Source organism: Mchenga conophoros, linkage group LG15 (genome assembly GCF_057382185.1).
Source record: "Mchenga conophoros isolate Kocher_MC1m ecotype Shallow Benthic linkage group LG15, M_conophoros_male_GT1.1, whole genome shotgun sequence".
Taxonomy (NCBI): domain Eukaryota; kingdom Metazoa; phylum Chordata; class Actinopteri; order Cichliformes; family Cichlidae; genus Mchenga; species Mchenga conophoros.
The window spans coordinates 40,017,909-40,036,387 of NC_140540.1; the positions used below are offsets into that span (position 1 = coordinate 40,017,909).

Genomic DNA, 18,479 nt, shown 5'->3' on the forward strand with positions numbered 1-18,479 from the left:
AGTCCAAACTTCAAGCACGACGCAGCGGCGGCGTTATAGAGATGCTCAAACCTGCTCTGAGATCACACCGGAGTCGAGGGCTATTTGAGAAAATGGTCAAAATGAGATCACCGGCAGTTTCCGTTACAAGGCGAAGAGAGGGAAAAGAAACCCCCAGCTGAGAGGGGAGACCTCAGCCTGTTTAATGAGGAGAACGGCAGTCTGCAGTCTTCCTGCAGCCTGCGCCTTTGGTGTCTCAGCATGTTAAGCACTCACAGCATGATACAAAATATATTAAAGTATAGGACTGTTATCGTCGATTTACAGAACATCCGTCCCCGTGTACCGCGGATCTACAGTCGTCCTTTTTTTTCTTTTCCTTTTGTGGCAGGGGGTCTACGCTGCCTTCAAGGCAAAGTGTTTAAAGGCATCCCGTCTTTGTCTTAGCATTCTGACACAGGGCGTGTGAGCGCGCTGCCTCCCTTTTTTTACACTAAGCAATGATGACAAGGAAGGAAGAATAAATCATATTGAGACCAGCCTGTTTACATACACAAACAGCCTCAGCCATGAAGAAGACACGCATCCACCAAAATGCATGCTTTAACCTATTTTGACCATAACGTTTGGCATAAAGTGTCGACTCGAGCTATAACAGTTTAGTTAGACCTGATTTGGCTTAAACGATCACTCGATACGTTTGTTGGTGCATCAGCTAATAAAGCAACTGTAAAGGGGAAAAATGACTACTTCACCATGGGAAGCCAATAGACCGGTTATCGAAACGAACACGTTAAGTAGGTCACAGCGTCTTGTTAAGGATGTAAGCTGAGCAGGACTAGTGCACATACATCCAGTAGCTTCTGTTTCCCCAGTCTGGTGCGCACACAGAGTGAACCTGGTGCAAAGTGAGGCTACATTTGTTGACAATGGCATGTGATGACAAGAGCGGAAGCTAATTTTTAACAGATTTCGTTTTTTCCAGCTAACGCCTCCAGGGTTAGAGCCTGAATGAATGCCGCCTTCTCCATGTGCAGATATTCCTCTTGAACTATTTTTTGCTGTTAAACGCTAAAACACAAGAGTAAATAATGAATGATCCTGTTAAGGAGCCTAATTTTGTTAAACTGTTCATTTCATCTGAGTGTTCATACTGTATTAGTTTTAAGGACTGATTACCATCATCCACCGCTCAACACACGTAGATGTCTTTTGGCAAAAGTGGACAAACCAGTAGCCGATGAGGCTAAGATGAAGCTAATATGGTCACTATCCACCAGCTTTATTGTTAGACGATCAGCTCAAGAGCTGATTACGCCGTACGTTTGGACCTTGACTTTACAGGCTGATTATGTGTCGCCACTCACCTGATAAATTGAATTGGTGCCACGTGGACTGAAGAAAAAAAAGGGTCAGAGTTTTATTGGAATCCAACATGTTTGATCAACTTTCATTTGTTAAGCCTCATGACTGCATATTATTCCATTGAAACTAAATACCTGGTGGCTGTGTGTGTTCTGCTCCTGTTAACCTCTTTTAAATGGCTCTAAAATTAGAGGTCTCAGGTGAGGCACAATGTCATACTAGATGAGCTGATTATGGCAGGTTTAATTATAACTTTGTTGGCTAATGTGTGTGCTCTGCATGTTTTCTCGGTGATAAATTATTACACTGTCTGAGAACTCAGACAAAATAGATCAAAGACCTTTCGGGCCGTGGATATTCTCCAGTGTGGAGGAGGCAGCTGAAGACGAGTTTTGCAGCTCTGACTGTACATGACAAACAAAATTCCTCACGGTCTTTTCTTGTTAGCTGCAAGTATAACGGATAACATCCAGTCCTTTGAATCTTAACTAACAATTGCAGGCTGAAGACTCGGAAAGAAAAAAATGGAACTGTGTTTTTGAATGTGCTAAAAAAGAAAAAAACTGTTTCTAATGGGGTCCTATGAGCCTTGTTGCCAGAGTGATGCCATATCCCATGGTGAATGTGCTAATGGTCCATGGGAGTGAGAGGATTGAGCTTAGCCCAGCAGTGTAAACACACAGACAAAAGGGAGCCGCTAGTTCTGTGAAACGCATGCCTGGGCGCGCAGGTAGGCATTAGGTTTCACCCTACACAGCTTCAACGCTGTATCTGTGGCGGGGAGGAGGCCATTTGCTTTTGTAGCGAAAGAGAGCAAAACAAACATTCAGACTCGTACAACAGAGACAGGTATGGATGGGCTGGGGAGACAGGAATTTTGGTTTGGAGAGATGTAAGGGACTGGTGGGGGGGGACTGGAGAGATAAGGTGGTTTGTGGTCAGTCACAACACAGAGAAGTGACCATTTGCTTGGTAGTGTTTGTTTGTTTGTCTGGGGGTCATAAAATATCACTCAAACAGAAGTAGAGCTCCGCTTGGATACAAGTGAGATTCCAGTAGTGCATCCCCGGCCAAAAGTAGCTTCATTACTGCTACATTTTTACGTAAAATGCGTGTTGCTGATCGTTTCGTTACGTGTGCAACCTTCCTAAAAATAACCGGATGTGAAAACAGCTCCCATATGTAAGAAAACCACCTCTGAAATGGACAATAACAACAATGACAATGCAAAGCAAGCTGCACGGAAAGCTTTTTGGCTGATGCTATCCGGGCTATTATCATTAATATTTCTAGCACTAAATGTTACTGTCATTTACTTTAGCATTTCCACCACGTGGCTGTAGCGTTTTACTCCGTGTCAGGACGCGCTGCAGCTCTTACAACAGAGCTTTTACTCGGTCGGCGAGATGCTTTTGGTGTTATAAAGGTGCTACGTTTTAGCACATCAAAGTGATGTCACGTGAGACAGTGGCCCAAAAAAAAGGATTTTAAAGGGGTTTAAACAATGTTCAAAAGGCATAAATGTGTTCTGTGGAACAGGAACAGAAAATACAAGTTGACACAGTTTTGATAAGGTTAGCATCGCTAAAGGTCTTGAGAAGGTAGAAGGTGGACAGGGCGGGATACGTCTTTTTGATCACGGTGCTGATCCCACTCAGCCCCCCCTCGGCTTACACACACACAACGATTCACCCCCACCCCTCCCTGCTGGGGAAATAGTTAGCATTGAGCTGCCATCAAGGGATTTCCCTTTGCAGGATTATTGAACTTCTGGGCTTATTTTAGTGGCTTGCATGGGGTTTGTGGCATTTCACAGTTGTCACATTTCTGCAGCGGGATGTATATGCAGCATCAAGTGCCTTGTGACATGAGTGTTACAGGATGAATTCCACTGTGAAGTCACACAAGGACAGAGCTCGCACGTTGAATTATTATCACTGCTGAAGGGAATGTCTTTTTTTGTGTTCTCTGCAGGTTAGAGGATCAATGATGAGCATCTCTGAGACCACTTGGCTTGGACTTTTCTAATCAGAACCTGTTAGTCACAACACAAATCTGCCACACAACATCAACACCTGGCACCATGTCTTGCTCCCTGTGGAAACTACCCACTTTCTGCTGGTTTCTCATCACTCTAGCCCAAGTACACTCCACAGAGGGTAAGTAGCTCCTCTTGCTTTCGTCAAAAACATACTGCTAGTTTTTTTTTGATAGCGTCTTTTGAAAAAGTGTGTTGTTGTTTTTTTTCAGGCTCACATAAAAAACGTATTTTTTTAATGCTATTGTTTTCTACTGCATATAGCATAAGCAGTTACATTGTGGCTGAAGCCAAATCTGCTCTCTGGGTGCAGCCACTGCTTGTGTAAGTAATGCAGCTTGGAGGACAGTGGGCACAGGCGGATGGGGGATAATCTTGAGTGGTTTCATTAGTTGGTAAATTGTGATTTGTCTGAGATTTTCTGCTTGAAAGCGTCAGTTGTTCCCAGTGGCATCAGAGCTGGATCCATTTTTAAATTCCTCACTAAAATGTTCTGTCTCATGGCAGGCAGGCACACAGATTTCACACCTCAAAAAATATAAAGCTTGAATGTGTTTTAATCATACTGCATTAAGTTTTGATTAAATCACTCTCCGCTGTATCGTAATTACAAGATTTATGCGTCCAAGCCTTATCTCATAAACTGTATCCTCTACTTATTAGTGTTTAATCGCAAGACTAGAGGTGCTTTACTTTAGACGTTTGATTATTGGATTTAAAATAAAGCGAGGTTGGCATCTTTTTCGTGCAGTATAAGATGAGTCTTTACAGATTTTGCTTCACTGCTGCCAACTGTTTTAAGATCTCGCCAACTGTTCGCTATACCTGCTTTATTACTTCTTAAAAAACTTAATAATGTAGGATTACTCATTCAAGTTTTCAAGGTAATGATTTCTCAAGATTCATTTACACTGTAGCAGGTCACACTGGCACGATGTGCTTTACCATATGGTCTTCTCATGTATCACCTGGGTTCAATTTGATCTTTCATGTAAGAAATGTGAAACCGTATGGGAAACAGTCGGGGAAACGATTGCACTGTCTTTACATGCACGCACATACAAATCTATATGTTTTCCTCAAATATTGGCACTTTACTAAACCCCAATTCTGAACCTCGGGCAAAGAGCAATTACGAGACTCGTGTATATACACGTTAATCTATTTAGGAAAACCTCAGAGGTTTTCCTATCCATGTTGCGTTGCCTCTGGTGTTTACCGGGTGCTCCACAAAATTCAGTCAGCAGGGTTTGCAATAAATCTTGTCGATAGACTAATGGTTTTTTAAGACACATCTGCTGCAACAGTGCGAAGGAGTGAACTGCATGTGCTGCGTGAGTCCACGCTGGCAGAAGAGACAGACATGACGATGTGTCCAGAATCGGGGAGGAGAACGGGTTCAAAAACACATAAATAGCCCCGTTTATTAATAACATGGCACTTGTCATTCACCTTTTTCCTCTTGCTGGATAGCCTCCTCCCCGAGCCCCCCACCCACCTTCTCCTTTTTCCCATCTCAGCCCAGAAACAGTTCATTACAAACAATATCCTCAAGTAAACATGCTTCATTAAACTGCGTCTACCCCTAATATCTTTTTAATGCATTTTTATAATTGAATTAAATGGGTTAGTGCAGTGCTGTAAATAGTTTAAAGTTAGTTTTCCAGTTTTTCTTTTTTGTTGTATCTAAAGAAAGACTCATACACACAGCCAATACCGATACTGACCATCTGTCTCATGCCTTCACTTTTTCTTCATGAATATCTGCATTTGCTGGGCTCATTTCTTCCCCGTATTTTCTTTTCCCTTCACATCCTCATCTCTCAAAATTGCACCCTCCTCAGCCTATTCTGCAGCATTAATTTCCAAAATTGATTTGTTACATACGTTTCAGACAGTACTGCACAAAAGGCCACACGGGCGTCGTTACGACATAGATACTACGATCACTCACGATGATATGAGACCAGTGCTGGTTACAGTATAGACTTTTTTATTTTCTGCTCTCCGTCTATAATTTAGCTTCACCTTTGTTAAAGAGACATCAGGTGAAAATAATTTAGCATAAGAACTACTCAATCCATTAAGACAGTTCTAAAGGAGAGCGACTGGAAAAAGTGGGAAAAGAATTAAGAAGGAAAGACTTGACAAAAATATCTTGGCCTCTGGTGAATCAATTTTGACCTTTTGAATTCCCCCTAAATTCATGGAAGTGAAATACTGAAGTGTGGGAATGCCCTTTTAAAACAGAAAGAGCCCACAGACACCAGCAGCACCGGTTTCAGCTTATAGGTGAGCGTCAGGCTTCACACATTAATATTCACAATGCTCTACGCATGTTTTGCCTTCCACTAATTAATTATGTTTACAGTCTTTAATTTACCTTGTGAAACAGAGCGAGGGCGATCTAAACACAGTGATTAATAGCGTTCATTTCATCTGTCTACCTATGTTTCTGTCTGTCTGTGCATCAGCACAACAATCACGCTCACAGTGGTCTTCTGTAAAGTAGTGGGTTTATTTCCTTTTGTCCCATTGGCTTTCCCTGTGGATATCACCATGACAACCAACCTAAAATGAGGCGAAGGTGTAATTTACAAAGTAATAATATTTTTTTGCAAAAAAACAAAAAAAAAAAACAGTCGTGATTTACCCCTGCAATACATGATTAAATTGGCTCACATATCTTTCAAAATAATTTAGTGAATTCTGGTGGGGTTGAAAGGATTTGTATGTATCAGCGACAGAATAACAATTCCCACCCAGCTCAGCCACACGCTCTCGTCGAAGTTTTCCCGATGATTGTTGGAATTACGCGGGGCCGAACCGAAGAGCAGGGATTCAGTTTTAGAAATGCGATATTAGGGTGAAAGTTGCGACACACTCGCCTGTCCCTACGCTGCTCTTCCTGCACCATTGTTGGTTTGAAATTATTATCAACACTTAATCAGGAAATTCCCTATCCTGGGAGCTTTTTGGGAAGTTTGTTTAATTTAATTGTCACAGTTTCACAGTGTACGGATGTTACTGTGTGAGTGATCATGTTTTGCAGATGTATAAGCAAACATAAGAAAAACTATCCCGAGTAGGTCATGTCGACATTATGCAACAAAAATTAAACTTCAGTTATTTTCTCTTCCATTGCACTATAATAAAAGCTGCTTGTTCAGTGGCAAAAGTGGCAAACAAGCTTGAGAATTCCCGTTTCTGTCACAGACCCTGAAACCACACTAGTTTCTCCTCGATGCTTAAAATGTTCAAAGTACTTGAGATTTCTCAAGGGCAGCAAGAAAGGGCCTGTTATTGTACCACGTGAAATGAAAAGAGAAGGGTTTTAAAAGCTGTCACACCAAAGTCTGTGGAGAGAAATAATCAAGGTGTTTTGAAAATATAAAGGCTAGAAGTAAAAGCCTGCAGCATAATGTGAACCAGGACCTGCAAGGGCAGGACCCGGCTCCTCCCAGTGCTCTGGCACCACCTATTTGACCCATTTAGCCTTTTCTTGTAACCATAAAAGCCTGTTTTATAACTTCATTAAGATGGCAGGCTGCTATCTTGTTATTTTCCACGTTGTTCTCTTTTTTTGTTCTCTATTTTCTGCTCCAGTGTCTTAGTGACCAGCATTAGGGCAAGAAGATAAGAAGATAACTATCTAACAGGTAAATCCAATCAGGTAAACTATAAATCCTGTTATCATAAGCCCGGTCTTTAAAGGCACACACACTGTATCTCAGACTAATCGTTAGCCGTTCATTCTGCCCAGCGCCAGGTGCCTCTTTCTTAGTTGTCTTAAAAATAAAAAGAGAACACTGTTAGATGAGTAAACCATTTTTTTCCCTTTTTGAATACTCGTTTGTGTCGGTTGTGTCCGTGGAAAAAGAATAGCACCCCGCTGCGTCGCCATGCTCCAGTCCCCTGATCACTTAATTTGGCATTTAGCTATGAGCCAGCCTTTGAAAACATTGGCCCATACCTAATTTGTTAACAGAGACAAATCAGTTGTTGCATAATTACTTTCTGAAATGCTAAGTTTTCATACTTTCCAATTTGCTTATTGTTGAAGCAAAACAGTAAAGGCTAAAGGGCTGGATTTTTAAAATTCCCTTTTATCTCGTGTGTCTAAACCAACCTCTGTTGGTTTTGTCTTTCTACCTCCTGTGTGATGTCATCCTGGTTGTTTGTGGAATCTGGCTCCCCGCGGAGCCAGGCAGGCGTGGGGCCTGTGTACGAAGGCCCACCATGCTGTCATGTCTCTTTCATCGCCAGCCAGGCTTGGCCAATAAGGAGATAAGGAGACAATGACTGGGAGAGCAAGCAGTGGCAAGGTGTAACCTCAGCCCCCGGGTCTCCTCCCTGCCGAGTACTTCAAATCCTCATTAGGATTTTCAGCAAAGGAAGGAGGGATTTTCTGGATTAGGGCTTTGTCACAGCTGGCTCCAGGTTGGTGTTTGTCATGCACAAGCATGGTGAAGCGCTGACATCTTGGCACTCTCCTTTCTCCCACCCAAACACTGATATTCCCTTCACCTGGCTACTGAGGCAGTTTAAGGATGTTCCACTAACCCAAAATCTATGACTGCTAACTCGTTGCCCTTGCTAAAGGTTTTTAACAGCTTCCTAGTAGCCTGCGCTCGTGGATTTGGACTGCCGCGTCAGCATTCTTCTTAATGGCTATTTATGCGGAGATAACCTTGGAAAGCATCATTAGTTTGTTGTTTGCTGTCACCATCCATAAGTCGTGCCCAGATCTGGGGCCGCGACACAGATGCGGCAGCTCAAACAGCAGATACGATGCCGTGTCAGTCATGGCGGAGATGCTAAAGTGTCTTTCATAAAGCATTTTGCCCCCAGATTTCTCACGCATTTCCACAAGGTTTCTATGGTCATTTTTTCTTTCTTTCTAAACCGAAGCAAAGAGTTTCCTGTTGCAAATACGGTTACTGCTTTAATTAAGCCACGAGTGTTCCAGTCCTGTGCTACAAAACAACAAGACTGTGTTTCCTCATGTGTTGCTCAACCTCTAACATGGTCTTTAATTGGGTTTCAGGCCTGTCTGAGAGAGTGGTTCAGCATGACAGAGCCTCAGACTTAGTGTGAAACCTACCTTGTCCCATCATTCTCCAGGCTGATCTGTCTGGATAACGGGAATTCACACGGGTCCCACGAGCCCTCTGCTCGGTCGTATCTCAGGCACCCTTAGATTAGTCATTTACCCACATGTCCCTGTCTGTCTTCAGTTTTACCGTCATGCTTTGTCTCGCTTTGTTCTTGCCCTGCTAGAATCATGCGGGTATATCCCAAACAATCTACAAAACATGTTCTGATAACCTTATCAAGTCTTTTCTCTAAATCCCAAATATGGGAAAACAAATCTATCTTATCACTCTCCAGTGCAGTGGTCTATAACCAGAGACTGTTGTTCATGGAAAATTTATTGTTTTGTGCTTTTGTTGGTAGTCTCTAATGTGACCGTGGCAGATGTGAGCATCTTGGTATAAGCAGGCTTCAATTTGTCACAGATATGCCTCCGTTTTAAAAGTTGTGTCTGTGTTTGCCCTCGTGTTCCATATTTGCTACTTGCTGTGCCTGAAACCCGGGTTAGCTGCAAGATTTGATGTTAAAGGTTTCGGTATATCCAGCAGATACAAAAGTGTTCAGAAAAGACCTGAACCTCCTCGCATGATGGCAGAAATAGCACAGGCTCTTAGAGCCTGTGTAGTGGACATCAAGGACTACAGACAGACCTCATGCAAGGACTACTGCTGAAGTGTTGTCTGCAAGGGGAGGATGAGTCGAATGTTTTTGATTATCCGGTGTCGACAGTATTTCAAACAAGAACCAGCGTGAACACCTTGTGCCGCACAAATGAACTAGCTCAGCTGGTCAAAAGGCAAATGTCGGTTTTTTTTCTTTTGCTGTAATGATGTGGAATATTAAGGTGATTAAACTGCAGAGTTTAGGTCACATGGGTCGCAGCGTGTCCATGTTCGCTTTTCAGCTCCTTCTGCAAAATCAGAGATGGAGGAAATCCTCATGAATGGATTTAACTGTGTGCTCTTTGCCGTTTTCCTTCGTAGGGTGAATTACACGTATTTATCAGCGCGAGCAGTTTAGCTCTGCCGCACCTTCTGATTTCAACAACAAGAGCAACTAAGGCAGTGAAGTGGTCCTGAACTGCTGTTTATGAAACCATCGACTCGTTTCAACAGCTGAAATACGTAAACAGCAACAATCTGCAGGTGTTTAAAGAGGACGTAATCACATTTTCATTGTGAGGGCCACTGCCGAAAGACGCGCTCGCAGAAAAGCGCAGGTACGGTTTGAATGTCATGCAAAGGAAAACTGATTGCAGGACATGTAATGACAGCTTCTGTTAAGAGAGCGTAATATATCTAGAGCCTTATGATTTCACAGATTTTACAGTTCGCTCTCAAGAGTCACATGTAATATATCCCTGCTTGCCCTTACTGGAGTCCTGTTCTTCATTGCTGATTTAGAGCAGCTATAAATCCTGAAGAGGCTCCTGTATTTGAGGGGTGGTGAAACTACACCCATAAATATACTGAATTTAGAGCCACGACCTTTTGAAGTCAGTCTGAATGCCCTTTCATGAAGCTTTGTTAACTTACAGCTTTCCTCTCTAGTTAGTATTTGTACTTTCTTCTGTGTTTTTGTGCTTCTTGGCTACGTGACCAAATGGTGCCAAAGCAGGTTGCAGTAAATAAAGAAGCTGTTTAGTTAGAAGGAAGATGTCACGACCTGCTGGTTTAGTTGCTGGCAGGCTTCACACATGCTAGCTCAGGGCGTTTATGCGCTTGTAAAAACGCTATGACTTGACCTCGTGTGACTTTGTGAGCCAGAATGACCCCTGAGTGTGATTGCACGTCAGGGGCTTTGGCTCCTGCTTTTAAGCCCCACTCTTGGGTAAATGATGGGCGGAAGGAAAACTGTAATAAAAGACATCTTATAAAGGACTATCAAATTAAATTAGTGATATCAACTCAACCCCAACCCCCTTCTTGGTGCATTTATATATTACTTACCCATGCCTTATATTCGGTTTGTACCTTAATTTCAAGACAACCCCCTCCAAACACGCCAGTACCACCACCATAATTTAAAATAGCCAGCATGCAGTAAATAAGGTTGATAACCATGAGCGACATCTGAAACTCTTAAATGAGAACTTCCTGCTGTGACATGTGTGAGGGCTGCAGACAGATGGAGGAGTGAGAATTTTGGGCATCAGACGTGATTCAGACGAGGTTATTCCAGAAGTCAAAGTTTCAAACAGACACACACATACAAATGTTGGTGCGGACCTTCTTTTTAAAGGTAAGATGATTCACTGGGGGGGAAAACACATGTAACATGGAAGGCCATCAAGGTAAGCCTTAGCCTGTGGATTACAATGAATAACGCCAAATAAATCCCTGATAAACTGAGTTAAATTCAATTTCAACTTTCTATTCAAGAATCATGAGCTGGAATCCTTGAACCAAAGGGAATCTTAAGATAAGTGTCCCATGATTTAAAAAAAGAAGAAGAAAAAAGTAAAAAAAATCAAATCAAACCAAACAACTGTTGCTCTGTCTTTGTCAGATAAGTACTCTGGAGTTGTGCATAACCTTGGATGAGGCCATTGTATCAGAGTAAAACGGTGTTTTGTCACATAACAATCTGCCGAACCTAGAAGGCAGCAAGTCTGCAGTCTAGTCTGAGTAAGAGCTGCATAAAGAATTCAGTTGGAGCAGTAGTCGTGTCATCAGGGCATGACTAGCGTGTTGGTCAGGGAATTTAAATGCCAGGTGGGGGTCAGTTGAAGCACTAGCTGAATAATGTGGCACAAATGCATACACATGAGGGCTGAGTCTCGGGGAAAGGAACCACTGCTGTGGCCTGCTTGAAGAAGTGCACTTTGGGAAGGCAAACATGCAGCAGATGGATCCTTCTCATTTGTGTGTACTGCCACTGCTGGTGACCCATTGGGAAATGCTTCTTTACTGAATTGAGGAGCATCAAACGCTTCATTGGAGCAGAGAAGGAAGTCTGTGCTACCCAATGCATCTCAGTCCAATTTTTACATTCTTTGTAATGGAAACTGTGAAAATGGTATCGATGTGACGAACACAAACCAATTCAAGTCTGACTGGTGTTCTGCAAAAAACTCATCGCATTTAAAAACATGCTAAATATTTTCAGTGTTCTGACAGACCTGCTGTCACTAAGATGCTTTCCTCTTGTTTGGAGGGGCTGGTAATCAGATTTTTACTTAACATTTATTGGAACTAGATAGTCTAGACAAAGCAAATATTGTGTTGCTGTGAGCCTCACGCTCACGTTCTGGGTTTGTGCACTTTTAAAAAATTCAGCTCCCTCTTTTCCTTTACACCGATACTCTTTGCTCCCACCTTTAAACGTGCTTGGTGGCTACTGGAGGTTTATTTCTGGTGTATTCAGCTGTTTGGATTCAGAGAGTTAGCAGAGTTTGAGCAAATGCCACAGAAGTCAGTGAGCCGTCACGTTAAATACTCATGATCACAGAATTATGACTGTGCCACGCAGCCCTAACAGGGACTGCCCCACATCAAGCTCTTTAGGACGACTCGTGGGATCAGGACACTGCTAATCAAACAAAGCATGCAGCATGTTCACTTTAAAGTTAAATAATAATCAGTTTACTTTGCTAAAACAACTGAAGCTGTGTCACGATTTGGAATATTTTACCTTTTGGATCCTTGCAGTAAAGCCTCCACACTGTGCCGGGTATCACACCGTGATAACACGAGGCGAGAAGCCTTGACCTCTCGTTGATAATCTCTAAATGTATAGCGATTTAAAATTCAAGTCTGGCAGTGACCATTTGTTAGGGACCATGAAACAAAATTTACTATTTGATGGTCATCGCAGCCATTTCATTACCGGAAGATGTCCTTGCTTTTTTGTGTGTGACCTAAAAAGCACTCCCCATTTCTCTCTCCCACAAATACAAACACACACAGCAACGCACACACACTGCCTGGCCTCAGGGCTATCCGATATTAGACAGTGAGATGACACTGTGTGCTTGTGCGAGTGCAGTCAGCCGACGTGCAGATAATGTGAAGTCAATAATGCTTTATGAAAAAATGGGATTTATGACCTTGATGAGCCCCATAGAGCTTAATTAGGCCTAAAGGTTGATTTACATACAAGTGCACATGGAACTTGATGAGGTTGTGTTTTCCTGCCGTTGTTGTGCATTCTGATTCTGTCTGGCATTAAGACTCGATGCATTTGTTCAAACTCTTACGGATCAGAAAGAAAATACAATAAATACTCGGACCCTGCTCGGGTGCTTGGTTTCCACAGGATTATATTTCCTTCCTATGCAATGATGGTATTTCTAGTGCAGACATATGTCTACAGGTGCTGGTTGGAGGAAAAAACTAAACGGGGGGTGGGGGGGAGTCTGTGACAGGTTAAAATCCTGTTTAAGGAGGCCCACCCAAACCAAAAGGATGGAAAATGAGTTTTTTTCTCACAGTACCTATTCAGAGGAAAATGACAAGATCTTTTTCAGAGTCATGTACCTATATCAAAGATGCTCCTGATAGCCCCCCTGCTGTTGCTATGGAAGTAGCAGAGATGTAAATGAACTGGAGTGAACTGGATGGTGGAGAATACAAATGAGGTTGGAATGCTCATTCTCCTGCTGCTCTTTGCCTCTTGTTCTTCTCCCAATATCTTTCTCTGATCCTGTCTCCCTCTCTATGTGCGAGTAGGTTTTAAAGACTAAATTATATTCTGCATATATATAGAATTTCAAACACCTTAATTATATACAGATGTTTTGGGCTGAATTACAGATGAAACGTCTGCACGTGTAACTGCTGTTTGCTGTTAGCTACAAAATAAGCTAAAGTTAATATGAAGGAATTCCAAAGAACGTTAATATCTGTCGAGCCCGTGCAATTCTTCTTTACAATGGCCACACAGAGTCTGCAGTCGACCATATCCTGCTGTTTGCAGGATATATGCAATATTTTCTTTCTTCTCCTCCCCTGCATGGACCTGACTTCTTAAGAATACATGCTGTTGTAAAGGATATCTCTGGATTATAGAATCAGCACTGTGGGAAGAGTTTTGACTTAAAGGTTTCTTTTCCTTCGCAGACTCGAAGGAAAAAGGGAGGGGGCTCGGGGGTGCCGGAACCTGGGGGACTCAAGCTGTGGTTCCTGTGGCTCCAAGCTAATGCTATAGGCCACACTTTCCTTTCACCCAAAATCCCCCCAGCAAGCGACCTTGTCGGCTCAGGAGTGCAGAATAATGGCTGGCCGAGCAGCGAAGCTAGCTCATTTACAAGCAGCTGTTTAGCTCTCATCAGAGCAGCGAGGAAAATCAAAGGGCTGCGTTAACGGCAGACGACAAGCATCGGGAGCGTCCCCGTCACACTTCTCATTGGCTCTCGACAGAAAAATTATCTGGTGTGACATCAAAATAATCTCGAGTCCTCTTTTGTGCTCGGAGCACAATGATGACTGAATAGACCTTTTGATCAGCCTCTGCCTAGCCCCTGGACTAACTCTGGAAAAAGTATAACTGGAGTTGCAGAGAGTCATTTTGATTTAAAAACCATTTGCTGGATGCAATATAGCTGTGATGAAAAGCAGACTACTCTCAATTATGCATTACGGTTGGAGCAAAGAAATACTGAAAAAAAACTATTTCATAGAAAGATAGTAAGTTTGGTGTTCTGATTAAATGCAGCCGTTTTGACTGCATGTTCTTTATGTCTGTTATCCGGCTTGATGAGACTACACAGTCTCTACATGGCTGAAAAAGACCCTAATGTCTCCTCATTTCTGTGAAATAGGAAGACATTTTCGTCATTACCTCTGCTTCAGTGACACTCATATCCTAACAGATGGTCACTTTCCGATTGATTTGGCTCATCTGTGAGAAAAATGAATTAAAACATTACGGCAACGAGACGGCGCTTAATCGGCCGCCCTTACATATGGGAGGTTTCTCACAGTTCTTCAGCCTCAGCTTTTGTACGTGCTTAAAGTCATCGCAAAGGTTAGTCTGGGTAATAAAAGCCAGAGTGGAAAGCCTTAAATAGAGGCTTGTCACTGGCTTAATAAAGTGCTATAACCCATGGAAATAGAGGTGCTATGCACCAATCAGAGTCAATTACTAGCATGTTCCAACACCATTTACAGCGTTTACAAGCACATGTCAAAAGGTTAAGTGCTCAGATTTCTTTTAAAGCAAACAGATGTTTTATAATGTTCACTTGTTGACTGGGAAATGCACGACATTTTTAAGGTTTACTGTCGAATTGCATCACATTAAAGACAGAGCCCTGACTGAATGATGTCAGTAATCCTCGCTCTGCTCCGTGACAGCCGATGGCGATGAGCCGGACTGGTCTTCTTGTGGTCGTGGTGGTGGGGCTGACGGCTGACCAGAATTTCTGATTAGAAAGTGTCAACAGGGCCACGATAAGGGCCTGGCCAATAATGTCTCTGCTCCCATCATGTTGCCATGGTGACAGGACTGAGCTTTCCATATTATATCTTTTTTTTTGTCTATGTCTTAAACTTTCACCCCCTGCTGTTTAATTAATGGCGAGAATGCTTCAAAAATTCTCCTTCTTCGTGTTTGATTGATATAAATCTATATTTTAAGAGCTTGTATACATCGTGCACTATCTTAAAGTGAAAGCACATCAAAGCGAGTAAAATAGCATCTCGTATTTTAAGATCTCTGAAGTGCGTGCTATCAGTGACGATGGGGCAGCCGGGCTTCTTTTATGAGCACGTGGCCGCATAGCTCGGAAAAGACACGAGAAAACGAGCACGTCTAAAAACTCTTTCCAGGCGCAGACTTGTGATTATGTTTTTCTGTCTGTGAACCATCAGCGTACACTTGGGTGGCGCCATTTTGTCTGCTCAGCAGCCTCTTTGTAGAAAGCTCCGAGGTAAAGAGGTTCCTGAAACATAATATAGCAACAAGTGCCCTCAGCTCCCCCAATTAACTGCTGAGCTCTGTTTGGATGGGTTTTTAGAACATCAGCAAGAGTGCGCAGGAAAACCAAAATAGATGGTTTACGTCGTCAATATTTTAGCATCCGCCGCGTATTGATATTCTTGACATGTTTTACTGTCACCGTATGGAAAGTAAATAATTTTCATATCATGCATTCGCTGAATAGTTATGCTAATGGCCCCATGAGCAAAATAATGATTACTTTTCTGGCTCATTTGAATAATGAAATCATTTAGTTAAGTGAGACAGTAAGCATTGGATTTGTTTATGTTAGATTCAGTGTGATCATATTATTCTCGTGTAATTGCGACGTGTGATCGATGGTGTTTTGGTTCCTTCATACTATCTATATGAAAACAGACAAAGAGGATTTATTTTCAGGAGTGGCACAAAGCCTCTATTATACAGTAGAAAAGAACCTAAGAAAACATTATTTAAAGTGCACATTTTAGTCTCCCAGCATAGCAGAGAAATGATTTTTTGTGGGGCTGATCTTGGTCAATACTTATTTAAGTGAAACAGTGACAAATGCGTATGTGAGGAGGACAGATTTTCTGAGGATCTCATCCAAAACTGAATAAATGAAATGAAATACTTGTACAAACAGTACAACATTACTAACTTAATTGAGAAATAAGGACACCCATCTATTCCATTGACATTTGTTTACAGAACTATTGTTTGTCCCCCCCATATTGATTTATCTTTGTCACCCATCTCCCCATGAACTAAAAATACCATCTGACACCAGAGCGAGGGAAAAAAATCAGCCTCAGGCCTAATCAATTGAGAGGCTTTTTGAGGTTGTTTACGATGCTGCTTTTGGTTCATGATGCACAAGCCCAGCTGGTGAATGAAATGAGTTTAGAGGACAGCAATTTTGTCTGAGAACCAGTAATATGAACAAGAAAATAATTTCACAGCGTGTTTTTGTAGAAGTCGTACGGTACTCTTGAGCCTACATTTATCTCCTCGTTGCTCCGGCCGCTGTTTTCCTACTTAAGCGCAGAGACTGCATCAGCTCTAAATCATAAAAAACCAGAAGATTGTAAAGGCAGAGTGATTTAAGTGTTTTAACAGTGATCCAGAAACGCAGAGCATCAGTGGGTTTGGCTGTGGATTTGGAGATCAAACTCGGAGGTCTTACACATGGCCAAAAAAGCAGAACACTTGGCCAAGTTTACCGTCTCCCACCCAGTCACGCTGATCTGCTGCCCGGTCACCTTTATATTAAGGCAGGGTAGCAAAAATGTGTTAGCTTCAGTTATTGAAATCACGTTTTAAAATGATTTTTATTCCTCATATGCAGAAAAAAGTGAAAGCTGTCAATTCTTCATTTGATGTGACAACAGCTGACGGAAAAGCAATAGATGAGTTTCCATTACACATCCACCACTTTTGTGACATGATTTAAGCGTAAAATTGCGATACGGGTTTGAGTGATGTTTTACATAGGCTCTTGTAGTTACTACACATCATATTTCAGTCTTTTGACAAAGCTGGAGTACATTGACACGAACTCAAGATTGGCTGTCAAGTCCTGTTCTTAACATGCTGTGTTTCAGGGGTTTTTTCTCTCAAGCCAACATCTCTGATATATTGTTTATCACCTTAAGCGTTCTTTTTGACTCGAGAGAGAAAGGGGCTGCAAAAATGAAATACAGCCGCAACCTATCATATTTGAAAGCCTTTACTTTTTCATGTCTATTGGTCACATGAGAAAGTTTGCTGTCAAAAAGTGCAAGTGGAGGAAAAAAGATCCTTCCCTGATGATTTTATGCTCCCAAACAAATAAAAGTCTTTTAGTGATAGGCCAGGGCAGCTGCCCTCATCCATACAGATATATCCTTTGTTTACCCCGAGCTCCTCACCGAGCACCTTCAGAAACAGGCCTTTCACCTGATTGGCTCACAAACGGTGGATCTGGCAATACAAGCTGACATTTATCTTACTTTGTAAAATACCACAGGAGCATTACGAGGCAAAGCAGAAAAAGCAGAATGCTAATCCCCTGCCACTGTAGCTTTGCCTTTAAATCACACTAAGATAATTGTTTTGGTAATTAATTGATGAATCATTCAGCAGGGTACAATGAACTTAGCCTTTCTTGACCAATTTACTCGGTGGCTTTAAGTAAACAGCTGCCACAATGCCATGTCACACAATGCCTCATGAAGTAATAAAGTGCTTCATAATTCCAAACAACTGCACATATGGATCGCCCGGACTTGTCCAGGAGCCAAACGAATTAGTGCATTAGAAGTGGCGGCGGCGGCGTGCTTTATTTTCTTTTGCAACTGTGAATAAAGCTCATTAAGGAAACGCGTTCTTCAGAAACAAAGCCATCAACCAAGTTGCATTAACAGCGATGTTTAAAGCACTATAAAGGTGACTGAAACTGTAGTTTTTATTCAGCCGTGATTCAGAGTCTGCAGAGAAGCATCTGAAAATCATTTTTAGCTCCGCGCCAGCTTTCTTTGATATCTGACATGACATAGCTGCAGGAAGCTGCTCTCGCCAAAAAGACACGCAGTATGTAGAGCGCTATAGTTTATGCAGGTAGTTCACTTTTAGTTTAAATATGGCTTTTGGCATTGTTCGTATTCGCCGAGCCACAATATTGATTTCTTTTCTATTTTTCCTCCCCCCTCCCCCTCCCCGACACACACACACACACACACACTGAACACACTCACATTCATAAACCTTTTTTTCAGCCTCCCAATAGCCTTGCCTTCGATTGTCAGCACTGGAAAGTGGATTAAATTACACTCATGTTGTCATGCTTGTTGTTCTTTTTCATTTTGGATAGAAAAATGAGCATTGCAAGTAAACCGCAAGTCTCCAGTGATAGACTCTGCAGTGTCAGTCAGGCCCCGTATTGAAGTGAAACACGCGACAACAGCAGAGAAGAAAACAGATGGTTAAAAATGTATTTATTTAATTGTTTATGTTAACGTGACATCAGCCTCTAAAGGTTGTTCTTGTGTCGGCATGCTTATGTAGATGGTCACAGGGGGAAACAAGGCTCCAGACATTTAAGCTGACAAACTAGACTTTAATG

General features: G+C 42.2%; 1 protein-coding gene across 21 annotated transcripts in view; it reads left to right on the plus strand.

Moving 5' to 3' along the window:
* Positions 1-18,479, plus strand: part of adgrl2a (adhesion G protein-coupled receptor L2a) — a 91,345-nt gene that overhangs the window by 16,408 nt on the left and 56,458 nt on the right. For all 21 annotated transcript variants that reach the window (XM_085245756.1, XM_085245755.1, XM_085245758.1 and 18 more), the window contains exon 2: positions 3,319-3,503. In XM_085245756.1, coding sequence (XP_085101882.1) covers positions 3,428-3,503 — 76 coding nt within the window. In that variant the 5' untranslated portion in view covers positions 3,319-3,427. The remainder of the gene's footprint in view (positions 1-3,318; positions 3,504-18,479) is intronic.